The 14,415-nt window shown below is 44.4% G+C and overlaps 1 protein-coding gene across 2 annotated transcripts in view; it reads right to left on the bottom strand.

The window, feature by feature from the left end:
* Nucleotides 1-188: 188 nt before the first annotated feature.
* The window catches only part of ZBTB46 (zinc finger and BTB domain containing 46), a 50,849-nt gene continuing 36,622 nt past the window's right edge, over nucleotides 189-14,415 (bottom strand). Inside the window, exons 7-11 of one of the 2 annotated variants that reach the window (XM_066199128.1) lie at nucleotides 13,558-13,730; nucleotides 12,345-12,396; nucleotides 11,943-12,254; nucleotides 8,332-8,507; nucleotides 189-5,012 (exon numbers count right to left, since the gene is read on the bottom strand). In XM_066199128.1, coding sequence (XP_066055225.1) covers nucleotides 4,626-5,012; nucleotides 8,332-8,507; nucleotides 11,943-12,254; nucleotides 12,345-12,396; nucleotides 13,558-13,730 — 1,100 coding nt within the window. In that variant the 3' untranslated portion in view covers nucleotides 189-4,625. The remainder of the gene's footprint in view (nucleotides 5,013-8,331; nucleotides 8,508-11,942; nucleotides 12,255-12,344; nucleotides 12,397-13,557; nucleotides 13,731-14,415) is intronic. The other variant, XM_066199129.1, reaches the window with a different exon arrangement.

Raw genomic sequence — 14,415 nt, 5'->3', positions numbered from 1 at the left:
CAGGCAGCAGGGAGGGAGGGAATCAGCTCAGGTGCCTGTTTGGAATGAGGAAGGGGAAGGGGTAGGGAGCAGTACCCCCAGCCTGGGGGTGAGCAGTGCTCCCTGCTGGTCCCCATGTTGCCCCATCCTTCCACACAGGGCAAGGAGGAAAATAATTATGTATTTAAAAAAAGGAAAAGCAGACAAAATTGTAGCAGCAATTTCCCGATTTATTGAAACTGATTGATTTTTGCAGGTATGTCTAAGCTAAATCCCATCACAAAGGTTCTATCCGAGGGGCAGCCCCCGGGCAGGTGAGGAACTGGGCAGCAACTAGAAAATAAAATCAGATTTACCTGAACTACATCGACAGAAAATCAGTACAACACAGCATGTTCTCCCACTGACTTCTGGTTACGAAATCTCCTCAACCTCCCCAAAATATTAAACACATCTTCAATACAAACACAGGTTTATAATAATTAATATAAAGTCAGTATAATATAGAATATTCCCAGCAAAAAAAAAATCAACAATCTTCAAACACTGTCCTTTTTGTGTTTGTTCAGCTTTATTTTTGTAGACAGGTTTAAAGCACATTGAAAAATAAATATATATGAAAGCATACACACAGCACTCTTGACTAGGGGGACTAAAAAAAAAGGCTGAAATTCAAAACACGACTCAGGATCTACAAAATCAAAGGAACCATTAATTATGGCTTTCGTAGGAGTCGCACGTGTCACAGAATGAGTGAAAATTAGATTATCTTTCAGAATATTGCAAAAAATTCCAGTTTTTGCATTATTTTCATGGGGTTTCTTTCCTCAAGGGTGATGTGCAAAAGGGGGGGGCTTTGAGGGGAGGGTGCTCAGGGACAATCCCAAAATGCAGCCATCCCACCCCAAAGCCACAGCTTTGCTTCGGGGAAGCGGAGTGTTTAAAGGCAGGAGTGGGGAGAGGAAACAAAAGGGGAAGTAACGCTGGAATGGGTTTCCTTCTGGACAAAAGTTACTCGTTTTAATGTCCAAAAACCTGATTTTTGACAAAAGAAAAAAGGGGAAAGGACAATCACTTTGGAAACCTTCATTAGAGAAGTCCCCCCTGCCCCCCTGCAAAGCCGCTCCGCAGCTCTGAGGCTTTGGGGTGACCTTATAAACCACAAAACTGGGGAATTCATGATTTCAAGAAAAGTTTTGGAAATCCCAAATCAAGACAAGGACCTCGTTTGTCTCCATCCTTTAAGATGTTCTCCAAGTCCATGGCTCCCTGGGATGTTTTCCAGAGGGCATAGACAGGACGATGCCCTCTGCCCCATTCCGCTCTCTACTCCTGGCACTCAGATTTAAAATAAAAAATGAGGGTTATCAATGAATTCAAGGAGGAACATTTACATGTACAAATTTTACATGTAACTCTTTAAAAAAATGAGTTGCAAGTTCTCAAGATGGAGTATATCCATGTTTTACCTCTAAGGGAGTTATTGTTTTGGAACTAAGTCTGTATATATATACACACACATATATATATATATTTAGAAAAATTAAAAAAAGGGAACCTCAGTGAAGTATACAAAGCCCTGAAGGGAAATACAAAGACAAGATGCAGAACAGGCAGAATTAGTGGGGTTTTGTTTAAATCTCCAAGAGCAGAAGTTTGCATAGGCAGTATATCCGAGAGACCCCGGAGAGAAGCTGGAAGGATGCGATCACCTGGAGTGACTGATGAAGTTTATAAAGTTTCAGCATAAAAAACATGCCCAAATTCCTTTTTTCCAAACCCAAGTCGGAGCATGGAAGGTAAAAGATGAATCCCTGCATTTCCAACTCTGCACACCTCCATCAGAACAAAGCACTTAAATAAACATCAGGTGTTAGAAGGGTTTTATTTGGTACATGGTGTGTGTTAGTGGGACAGAAGCACGTGTGAGGTTATGACATAGGAAAAGTCAGTTTTTATGTGGATTTTTCATTTTTCTCTCCCTTTTTTTTTTTTTCTTTATTTTTTGCATCCTCAGTTCAAAGAGCCTCAAAATGACACAATTTGGAAACACTCCTGAGAGCTACCCGGCTCTCTGCCCACCTTTAATAAAAATATGGAAAGAAAAGAATAAAATAATTCCAAAATTGAGTCACCCAAGGGCAGGGAGGAAGAGGAGGGCTTGGCCCACACCTGCTCCTCCTCAGAAGGTGGATGCATACACCAGCATTGGAGGGGATGGGCCATCGGAATGTGACACAAACGGAGGGGTTTGAACTGTTTGAGCTTTAAAATTCTCTTTTAAATAGTTTTTTACATATAAAAAGCAAAGCTAAAGATAAACCTTTAAGTACTGCATGTATTTGTCTACATGCAACAGGTGAGGCTGCACATTCAGGACTTCAGGCACCCCCTAATTCCTCCACATTTACAGGGTAAATGACAATAAATACAGAGCCCACACTCTGGGGGGCCAAAATTGGGATAAGGGAACAGCCCCCTCACTCTGGGACCCCCCAAAACCACTGGAAAAAAATATATAAAAGTCCAATTGTGACATACTGGGTGGGTTTTTACAGCTTTTTAAATAAGGGAGGAGAAGGAAAAGAAGCTGAAACGCAAAATGAGATTTTTACAAGTTAAGAAAAATGTTCCTGCATGACCCGCTCAGCTCTTCCCATATTTAAGAGGGTTTTCCATGCTCACTGCCTAAAGCAACAAGTGCCACTAACTCCTCCAGTCCAAGGGGTGGCAGCAACAGCAGCGCTGGTGTGGCCCCACTGAGCCACGCAGAGGATTTTTGGAGAGACCCGTGTTCCCACATCACTGAGCACCCCCAGATGGACGGGGCAGGAGCCTGGAGGCTCCCAATGGAAGCAATGGTGAACCGGGGTGATGGAGGCAGAGAGGAGGTGCTGAAGGTCTGCAAGGACTGAGGAGCAGAGAAAGGGAGTGAACGCCATAAACCCAGGATGCAAGTGGAAGGAGGGAATGGAGAGAGAACCCAGCTCCTGCAGGTGCCAGGATCGAGGATCCCACCACGCTCCACGAAATCCTGGCACCGAGTGGCTTAAATCCTTTCAGATCACTTGGGGGTTTATTGTACAATATACTTTTAATTCCTTTGCTGGGTGGAACCACACTTTTCCTCATGGACCACCAGGCCTGCAGGAAGGAAAATAGCACCTTGAGTCATTTGGCTTCTGGCAATGGGTTGTCTCTCGTGGCAAGTTTCAAGGTACCACAGTCACGGACATTGTAGAAAATTGCTTGATGGCAAGGATGCAGTGAGGTCTTCAGCATTTTTTCTTTTCAATTTAAAAAAGCACCAGAAGCAAAGAGATGAAGGTAGAACAAGCTGTTTCTCAGGAATAACAAGACAATTCCAACACACGCTGTTGCTGTTGTTATTTAGGTGTAGCTGGAAGAAGGCAACAGTGGCCGATATGAACAGGGAGAATCCAACTATCTGGAAAAGCCCCACAGAGTCTGAGGAGACGCTGGGAGAGAAACCTGGTTCTTATTTAAAGAAAAAATGGTTTATTGGAAAATTTACACGGAACCAGTGCAACTAAAGCTGAAGGTTTTTGTCGTGGATTATGCAGGTGTTAGACCTACCCAAGATCAATGAGAATGTTGAGATTGGCAAGGAAGAACAAGGTACCCAGATGAAATCCTGGCCCCACGGAAGTCCATGGGATGGGAACAACAAGATTCCATCCTGCTGGTATCTCCTCACCTCGGCTTCTCACCTTTCCCAGCTCATCCTGCACTTGGCCAAATGCTTCTGTTTTGCTACAGTTTGCATATATTTGTGAAAAAGGCAGCTGAGCAAAGGGAGAAAAGTGAAGATATTTCTGGAGAAGAATGACAGGTACAGAACTGTGTCCTCTAGAGCAAAAGATGCTTCCAGAAGCACAAATGCATTTCAGTGCCTGTGGATGACCAAGGCTGGAAGACAGGACGTGGGTAAGATGTCAGTAGGTCCAAGAAAAGTCACAATCTGTCTTTGATGGTGATTCTTTTGGAAGCTAAGAATCCAAGAGAAGTATTCATAAGGCTGTAATCTGACTTGCCTTTTGATCTATTTGGCTCCATAAAAAATAATTAAAACTCTTTAAATAACTTTGCAAAAGGCCTGTATCATCAGGGGAAGCCCTCCAACACATCCATCCATCTGCTTTCACAGCCTTAGCTTGAAATTCCACTGCTGCTGGGATTTCAGCACAGACAAGATGTAAAAAACCCCAACCAACCAACAAACCTGCTTTGGACACAAAGACCTCCCCAGTGCTCGGTTTGGAGTGGGCAGGGGAGGAGGATTAATGCTTCACCAGCCTCCTCACACCTGCACAGACTCCACTTCCCTCTTGGGCAGCCTGGCTGGCTTGGCCAAAGGGGTGGCCATGGGCAGGGGGTCACAGGGGGAAACGGGAAAGGGAAAAGGGGGAAGGCGAAGTCAGTCGTGCCGCTGGAAGCGACCCTGCTAAGACAGTGTCTGAGTGGAACAGAGAAGGACTTGTTTAGAAAACACAAGAGTTATTTTGCACACATGGACGACAACAAGGCTACTTAGTTTTTCCAACATACTCCTTCCTCCCCACCCTCCCTCCCCCTACAAACGACAGAGCGAAACAAAAAAAAAGAACCCAAAGAAAAAATAATCCCTAAGAAATCCAGGTAAAATCCTTGTCGTTCTCCCCAGAGTTGTCCTGCTCCTGCGGGGAGTCGACATCTTTGTCATCATCTAAAATCACATCATCCTGTGACATTCCCACGTCATCCTTCCACTTGATGTCGTCGTCGTCTCCCATCTCCTCGTCTCCTTCCACTTTGATGTCATCCGGGTCTTCCATGTACTGCCCTTCCCCAGGGTAGCACTCATCTGGGGACCCCTCTCCCCCGTTGTGGTCCAGGTGCCCGGCCATGCCGCGGCCGGAGCAGTCGGCACAGACGCCGTGGCGGCGGGAGCCGTGCTTGATCCCCACGCTGGCCGCCGACATGAACACCCGGTTGCAAACCTTGCAGACGTATTTTTTATCTTTGCTGTGGACCTGGAGAAGAAGAAAGACCACAGAGGTGAATGCCAACGGAGGTGGAATGAGAGCTGCTCCCGTGTCCTTGCAAAGGCAAATCCACAACTGCTGCCTGAGATCACAACTGGCTTCCACCACGAATTCAAACCCACCACGATTAATTCAACCCTGCAATGATGACACACAGTGGAAAATCCTTTGGGACTGCCAGTTCATCATCACACTCGTAAGTCTGAGACAAACTTTTATCATAATTTTTTTTCCTTCCTTTTTCCTTCTGTTTTTCTGGGGTGAAATAGTTGTATCACACCCAACACCAAGAGGAAAATGTTAAAAAGAAATTAAAAAAAATAATCCACAAGCACCAGTTCTGTGAAAACCAGAGAAAAACAACCCTGATACAACCAGTGCTAATGTCATGGTGATGTAGTGGTCTCCCTCCTGATCCCACTGCACTCGGAATATCTCCTGTATCTCCCAAAAAATGCATCTGAATGCACTTCTCACCTTATTTCTGACTACTTTGGTTTGACAAAAATATTTCTCTTCCATAACTCATGCTGCAAGAAACCTGGGCATATGAAGCTATCGCAGAATACGTGGCCAGTAAAGGAAGGAAGGAAAATGCTCTGCAGGATAAAATAATTCACTTCCAGAGTGAAACCACACTATTCAATGAGCAGAATTACATACTTTGAGAAGCACAAAACACCAGATTAAACGTGAAATCTGTCCCTGGTTGCTTTTGCTCTGCATGGAAGGCAAGGAGCTTGTCAAACCATGCACCTGGCTCCTCTGCCAAAGGAAACCAGAGCAGTGAGAACTCCCCAACTCCACCACAAGCAGCCTCATCAGGTACTTTCACACATACAGATATATCTACATGTAAAATACATATTGATTTCATATATATAGATAGAAAAGTTTAGTTTGAAGGGACCCATGACAATCTTCTAGTCCAACTGCCTGACTGCTTCAGGGCCCAGTTTGTATTAAAAAGATGTATTTTTCTTTTACATTTTTTTCTTTATTCTTTTATCTATTAACACCACACGGGGACAGCACAGGCACTCGATGCCCTGTGTCTGGCACTGATCCTCAGGAGACACTTTAGGAAGTGGTGTAGAAACACACAAGGATCCAGTGTCAGTGGTTTGGGGTTGTTCTGAGCAGCTCAGCAGCCACCAGGGCCTTGGGTACATATCACCAGTCCCTAATCCTTTTTAACTTGTTTCTTCTTTTCATGCTCACAACAGCCTGTGGGAAAGCTTTTGCTGATTAAAGTCCTTCCTTTTATTTTAAATCAGCTGCCTGGATGCCTGCTCCCTGCTCCTGCCTCAGCATGGGATCACCAGCTCTTACCATCTGACTCTTGACAACCCTGCGCTCTGGAATACTCAGCTGAGCTAAAGCTCTTTGGGAAGAAGACAAATTGACCCATTGTAGCCCCTCAGCCCTCACTACTGCAGGACACTGGCTCAGGCTCTGTGTTGCACCAGTCCCAGCCGTGTTCAAAGCCTGTGAGTGCCTCTGATATGCTCTGGCTGCAGGTTCCCCTGCTCCGAGCCAGTCCCCACGACATTCTTCTACTGCATCAACAAAGGCATGAGATTTTATTAGTTTTTTAAAGCAGTTGGACAGGGCTGCTCAGAGTCATCCAGCAGGATCTATAGGCATCACTCACTTTCAGCTTATACAAGAATGATTTTCAGGCATCAAAAGCTGAATTGGAGAACAGAAGGTGGTCAGGGGTGCAGAATAAGGGCTAAAAGAGCCATATAAAAAGAAATTATAAAACAGGTACTAAACCAATTTGTAATTATCACAGAATGGTTTGGGTTAGAAGGGACCTTAAAGCTAATCTAGTTCTGACCCCCTGCCATAGGCAGGGACACCTTCCACTAGAGCAGGCTGCATTTCTGCTAAAAAAACTGATCATGTCTCTCCCTCTTTTCCAATGCTGACAGCACAGTCAGCAGGTTCAGAGCCATATTCCTGGATGCAACTGAACAGAAATTAATCTTATTCCCCTTATTGGCACTGTCCAATACTGAGGACCAAATGCTGTTTCTGTGTGTAATACTAATTAAACACAGAAACAGCATTTGATCCTCAGTATTGGACAGTGCCATTAGAAAGATGATAGTCTAACTGATTAAATGTCCATAATTCAAGGAAGAGAAGGGGAAATATGCTGACAACATCTTAAATTATGAAAACACAGTTTTAATAAGGGAAAGTTTTCAGAAATAAAATGCTGGAGCCACCCAGCTGGCACGACAAGGTGTTCCCTGCTGCAAAACCAGTAACAGATCTCAAAACCTGTGTGCTTGCAGCAGGATTTAGCTCACGCTGGGATCTGCCTCCTGAGCTCCAGGACCCCAAAGAAAGAAGGAAGGGACATCTCAGGGAGCAGGCAGTGCTCAAGCAGATGGCTGGGCACTCATCCACACAGACATGGGAGCACTGAAGGAAAGGAAGGAGATGATGGGGATTTGGGCACTGTGGAAAAATGTCACACAGGGCTCCAGGATCCCAGTGAGGGACCTGGGGCACTGTCAGTGGTGAGGCAGGCCTACTGCAGGAATTATTGCCTAGAAACTACCTGCTCTGCCACAATACCACCTCTGTAACAAGCTTTGAGAACCTTTTTAGGATGGCAAATCATTTCTACCCTGAAAAGAAAAATAATCAAAGTTCGGCTTAAAATTTTGTTTCTGAAGAAGCTGTGAAGAGCCAGACACCGGCTCCAGCCTCACAGTCAGAGCTGAGGAGCCTCTTTAATAAGGTGTAACAGCATTTTTGATAATTAAGCATAGCCAGACCAGAGTAGCTTTGCCTCAGGTTCTTGCTGAGCAATGTGTTTTAAAGCTGAGGAATGTGTTTTAAAGCTTTCTGCACCAAGTCATAGAATTACAGAATTTTTAAAATTGGGAAAGGCCTCTAAGATCAAGTCCAATTGTTCCCCCAGTAGTGTCAAGTCCACCACTAAATATTGTCCCCAAAAGCCACATTTACATGTTTGTTAGACCCTCCCAGGGATGGTGACTCCACTATTGTCCTGGGCAGCCTGTGCCAGGGCTGAGCAACCCTTTCGGTGAAGAATTTTTTGCTGATATCCAACCGAAACCTTGGAAAGCCTCTAGCTGAGCTTGGAGTGCAGGGGGAGGATGGACAGGCAGCCAGCCATGAGGCCTTGGAAAGGCAGGGCAAAAAGACACAGAAGAAGCCTGCAGATGAGCACTCAGTGGCAAAAAAAATTCAGACTTAAATGAGGGGCAGCTCCTGTTCTCTTTACCCTGCAGAAAAGGGTTGGTGCCCCCAGCGCTGCCCTTACCAAGGTGTGGCGCTTCATGTGCTCCCGGCGGGTGAACTTCTTCCCGCAGATCTCGCAGGGATAGGGCCTCTCTCCCGTGTGGGACCGCATGTGTCTCTTCAGGATGCACTGGTGCATGGCAGAAAAGCTGCAGTACGGGCACTTGAACTTCTTCCTGATGACTGTGAACTCGTTGACTGCAAGAGAGAAAGCAGAACACGCAGATCAACCTCAGAACGTCTCAAAACAGTCTTCTCATTGACTGTTTCACTATTAAATTATTTCACTGTGAAATCACACTCTTACCCCTTAACCATCGATATATTTTTAATCCTTGTACTGTGCATGACCTGCATCCCCAGCACACTCCTTCCCAGCCACCTGCTTCCAACACATCCGTGGATTTCCAACAGCCTATTCCTGACTCTGTCCGACTCCAAGATCCCTCGTGCCTGCATTCAGCTTAAATCACTCAAAACCAATATTTTCAGCTTCTGTATTTAAAAATACTCACAGAACACTGTTTGCAGCTATAGTTTTATTGAAAACTATTTTTGCACCAAATAGCCACATATTTAGTTCTGGTGTCTACAAAAGGAAACGCCTCAAAAACAGCAGCATGGTCAGAAAAGTAAATGTAGTGCAGCATTAACATTTTCACAGTCCTGTAAGATACACGCACCCACAGTACATCTATTTAATGCATAAATACCAGCTTTGGTATGAGCATCATCCTTTGTCTCATCGACAATATTTTATAGAGCAGCATTAACTGTAGCAGCGTTAAGGTCCTAAGAAATCATCTTTAACATGATCATCAAGGTGATAAACAGCAGCACCATGGGTAAAGAGCTACTGGACACAGCACCAAGAAATGGAGAAGGAAACAGAAACAGTGACACAGTAAAAATCTGTGTACTTAATGCCACTAAAATATTTATGGAAATGTGTGTTTTTAAAACCAACACAATAATGCTTGGGAAAAAAAATCTTTGGTATTGTCATCTCAAATAACTTCCTTCACTGAGGATGTTAAAGGTAACAGGCTCCTACATCCCTGAGAGTGAAGGAAAAGCACTAGTGATGCCTGATGGAGCTGCTCCGAATTAACTCTGTAAACTGTCATCTAGTTAAACATCACTGGAATACTACATTCTTTGGGTTATTAGAAAGAATTCACAAACTTCAGGAGAATTCTTGTCCGCTAAATCCTCTTTATATTTAAGGTTATAAATAGCAAGGTGCAATTTAACTGTCAGATTCACACCTCCCATCGGCTTCCCATGCCATTTCCTAACAGTAAAATCCTGCTTCTAACACCTGTTCTACACAAACCCCATAAAGCTCTGCCCTGCTACACCCTTTTGTTCTAAGAATTTAAAAAACCTAGTCCTGATCCTGAAGGGAAGCACTGGAAATTCCCAGTGCTGATGTCTGGAAGCACTCTGATGCACAGGTCAAGGAAAATATTACTAAAACCTCTATTAGAGACAGTGTTGACCTGACTACAGAAAAAGAATTCCACGTTGAATTAAATTCTAAAATACAAGAAAAATGAGCAAACATGAAACCTCATTAGCTATTATTATGTAATGAAGCCTTTTAAAGGTTGCTGAAATTGCTTTTCCTGGCATCTTACTTTCCCAAGCCAGACAAATCCTTCCCTGCTGCTCCCAAATTTCCAGATAAGATTCATTGGGTTACAACTTTGTTTTCTGGCTCAGCTTTCTCCTTTCTCACTTGCTGATTATTTAAGAGCAAAATAAATAACGAGGCAATTACTCTGACATCTGTCACAAGGGAAGCTGACACTAAAAGCTACACACATTCACAGACAGCCGAGATCTCTGATGCCAAAGATGTCAACGGGAACAAGAGCAGAAAAAACGAACTTGACTTTGCAAAAACCATAACATTTAAACCCAAATGATTAAAGTGTACTACAGTGATTACACAGGAACTTATCCTCAGTTCTGACTGCAGCCTGCTCAAACGAGGAGTAAGAACTAAGCCAAGCAGGGAAACTCCAGCTTCCCAGTCCTGGCATGACATGGAGCCGTCTCCTTGATGCTCCAAATCCCAGCAGGAACAGGTGGAGCAGAGCTGCACCAGAATATACCTGTTCCATCTCCACAAGCCCAAGGGCAGCAGGACCTGATGGGCTCCCTCAACCACCTTTCCATAGGAAAGGGCTGAGGAAGAAGCTCCTCAATAAGTCCATTGTGCACAAATAAGTATTTCTCATTTTTTGTCTCCCTGAGATGCAACAGTATCATGAGAAAAAACTTCCCTGAAGAGCTCTAGAGAACATTTGTAGAAGTTGGTTTTTTTTCTCCTCAGCTGTCTCTTGCACTGAGGAAAGAAACCCCACATGCTGACAAGCTGTGCTGCACACAGAGCAGCTGGGAAGCACTGCTCTTAATTATGCTACTTTCATTTCACAGTTACCATAATCTGGTTTTGTATGTAAATATATAGCAAGAGACACCGAAATATATAATCTTTTTAAAAAATAAGTGAATTTCATAGAACGAAACAGGAATTACAGATTTCTACCCACCAGGAACAGCCATTACTGATTCTGTATGCACACCCCAAGTTACAATTAAGTCTATGCAAAGCCTCCTTCCTCTGCTTCAATACCACCACACTCAGCCTGGCTAACTTAATTACAGTATATAAACCAAACGAGTCACAAAAATGTTTTCAGAATCCCTGAAAACCACAGCCATACTCCAGGATATTTTTTATAAAAAGCCCTGAAAGTACTGAAATATAGTATCAGTAAAAGATGCAAGCCTTGCAACAACTTTCAAGCCCAAATAACATACTCTACTGGACATATGAACAAGCAGTATGTTTTTTTCTCCTTTGAAAGACATAGAAAACCACTTTACAGACAGCAACCCAGTGCTTCCACAGTTCCTAAGTTCACAGTGAATACCCCTGGAATGCCCAAGAGGTCTAATGGACAGAGTACTAGAGCAGAACTCAGAATTGAATTCTATTATTAATTCTATTGCTAGCACTTTCAACAACCTGAGGGATGTTATTTTCCAGAGGAATTGGAGGAAAACATCACCATTTCTTTTATAAAGCACTTTGAGATCTACTGATAAAGCAGTTGAAGGTAGTGTCAGAACACAGAATGAGCATTCCAATAAAACAGCCGAAGTGCCTGTTTTATGGAGCCCAAAAAGTTATCTTTGCACAAAAATTGCCCCAAGGCTGCAGTGACACAGCATCTGGAACCAGCACAGCATCAACTGACCAGCTTTGGGGCGTTACTCTATGGAATTACACCTGTGGAACATTTATTTGCAGCACGAGAACCATGGCACAATTTGTTTTTCCTAGTTCAAGGAAGTGTCTCATATACAACAACAGCAGCTATGCATCCTCAGGATCCTCGCTTGGTCCTACACTGTCCAAAAGCTCCAGCCCAGCCAGGTGGGCAGAGCCCAGGTAACACATTTTCACGTGGCTACTGAGGCTCTTCTGGGTGCTGAAGCCCTTCCCACAGCAGAGACAGACAAAGATATGCTCGCTCGAGTGCACGGACAGAAGGTGCCGGTTTAAGTCTGTCTTGTCACGGAACAGCTTGGCACAGTGAGGACACTGCATCTTCTTACAGTGGAAGTGGATGGTCTTCTCGTGCCGATCCATGTTGGATTTCAGGGTGAAGCTGGCGGGGCATTTGGAGCACTGGAAGCGGCCGAGCTGGCCGGCAGCAGTGCCGTCGGCGAGGCCGGGCCGGGAGCAGTCGAGCACGTCGAGCGGGAGGAGCATGGAGAAGGCGTGCTCATGGATGTGCTCCTTCAGCTCCTCAGCACACTGGAACACCCTCCTGCAGAATCCACAGGTCATCCTCTTGGCCAGGGCTGAATCCAGGAAGGTCCCATTGGCGGCGATGTCTGTGTCTTCGGATCTCGGGAAACTCGGATCTGAAAAGAACAGTGGGTACACGTGCATGGATCAGCCTCTTCTGGTATAAAATAACGACAGTTTCAAGATGTATTTTTCTCTCTGCTTACCTGAGTCAGAGTTATCAAACTGCCAAAGTGCCAGCAATCCGTCGTAGGCAGCCTGCAAAGGAAAAGCACAGGGAAGTTAAGGCAGGCATTTACAAGAACCTGTCCTGCAGGCAGAGCTCTGAGTCCCATCGCTGTCACTGCCTTCATCCCTCCTCTAAGAGAGGCTCAGTCATTTGACCTGGCAACTCAAAGTGCCTTTACAAAGCCTTCACTACCAGAGCAGTGAACCGGGCCTTTATCTTGCTTCAAAACACCTGATCATTTGATGTTTTGAAGACAGTAATCAACATCCCTGTTTAAGTCTTGGATAACTACTCAGTTTCCAGTCTCACTAAGCATTTGTAGCTCCCACTCAAGCCAGTGGGAAATGCTGGACAGAGTATTTTTAGTTGATACAACAGAACTGGAAAACTCTCCCTTAGCCCTCCACAGGTACTTTTCCTTTCCACACAGAAGAGCCTGTAGAACACAAACACCTTCTGCATAGCTCCCTTTCTGCAATGCCCTCTGGCACTGCTGATCCAAATTCTAAATAAAAGCTGATTTTATTTTTTTTTTTTTGTAAATCCTTTGCGATATGCCAGCGTGTGGCAGATGGCAGCCCTGTATGAGGCAGAGGCATGCTGCAGCCTCGGCAGGTCTGTGCAGACCAGCTCACTTTGCTCCATGGAGACTGCAAAGCAAAATCTTTGTTTTCCACCCACTTGTTTAATAGATTATCATTCAAAAATATTAAGAATAGGAAATGCTGCAGAAACCTATGGATTTCAGGTCAAACTTCTGAGTTCTGTAATAGAGGGAGCCAGCCCACTTCTGTCTGAATTCAGGCAGTTACAAGAAACCCCAATGCCCAACACTAGAAGTGAGCAACGGGTAGCTGAGGTCTCATGCAATTATTACATGCTAGTGTGCAATGTTGTGCAAATGAAGGAATTTACAATAAAAAGGGCATTTATATTAAAAAAAAAACCAGAGGTTTTTGAACAGAAGTTCTGTTGAGGTAAGACAGAAAGACTAAAATTGGGACAGCACCAGTCCTGACCCTCAACACACTTCCAGTTTTAAAATAACCTGTATTTTTTTTTATAAAAGCTCACAGATTAAAGTATAAGGTATTAGATCTTTCAAAATACTCCTAACTGGGGAGGATTTGATCAAACAGACACCTTTGCATTTCAAATGCTTTGTATTTCCCCCTCCCCCCCAGTCTTACCTGGGTTGAGGAAGGCACCTCTCCTTTTATCCCAGTTTCTGGTGACATTTCACCAGAAGAGCAGATCCCGTGGGGGCTCTGAGTGGCAAGGTGTGCTGAAGGCAGCGGGGGAGATGGTGCTTCCACTTTGCCATCACTTTCACCCCTTGAACGATTCGAGTTGGTGCCAGGCCCTGGGGAACACAGGAAACGAATCTCACCCACGTGAACGAGCACCAGCTGGTGGCTTTAAAAACGGCCTCGCAAAGGCAGCGCCCCAGCACTCGCCGCTCATCTTCTGTCAGTGGGAGGGAATGCAGCAGGACAGGGATGCCAGGCTTTTGGTCTTTCTGGTTGATGGGTTGTTTGGTTTGTTTTTTTTTGTTTTGTTTTGTTTTGTTTTTTTTTTAAAAACCAGCCTCCCCACCCAAATGTCTGTGTGTACTGGAGTGACATTGCAGGGCTCGGTCACTACAGAGTCCGTCGGGAGAAAGAAGCACAGTGCAGCACCAATGTCCACATTTCTCTTGGAGAAGCACCATTCTGAACACATACACTTCCACCTTTAAGGAATGTACATGCAAACTTCATTCCACTAGCTTTCTTCAAAGTTTATGTCACAGGTTCAGATCTCAAGATCTGTCCACGGTGATTTATTTAATATCGGATTGTCAATAGTTGATCTCAAAGTGCTTTACAAAAGATGGAAAAAAGGATTCCTGTCACTCTATATTTAGCAAGGATGGAGGTTCAAATATTTGTACAAAACTGTTCAATTATACCTGACAGTCATTACAGTCTAAAAGTCTCCCATAATTCAAAAGGAAAACATGCTGTGTCTGGCCCTCGCCTACACTGTAGCAAATGGAAAACAATATT

This window comes from Chamaea fasciata, unplaced genomic scaffold (genome assembly GCF_029207755.1).
Source record: "Chamaea fasciata isolate MVZ Bird 193981 ecotype frontalis unplaced genomic scaffold, bChaFas1.0.hap1 SCAF_17, whole genome shotgun sequence".
In the NCBI taxonomy this organism is placed as follows: domain Eukaryota; kingdom Metazoa; phylum Chordata; class Aves; order Passeriformes; family Sylviidae; genus Chamaea; species Chamaea fasciata.
Note: the sequence above shows the minus strand (reverse complement) of the source record. Positions and strands in the feature narration are given on the sequence as shown.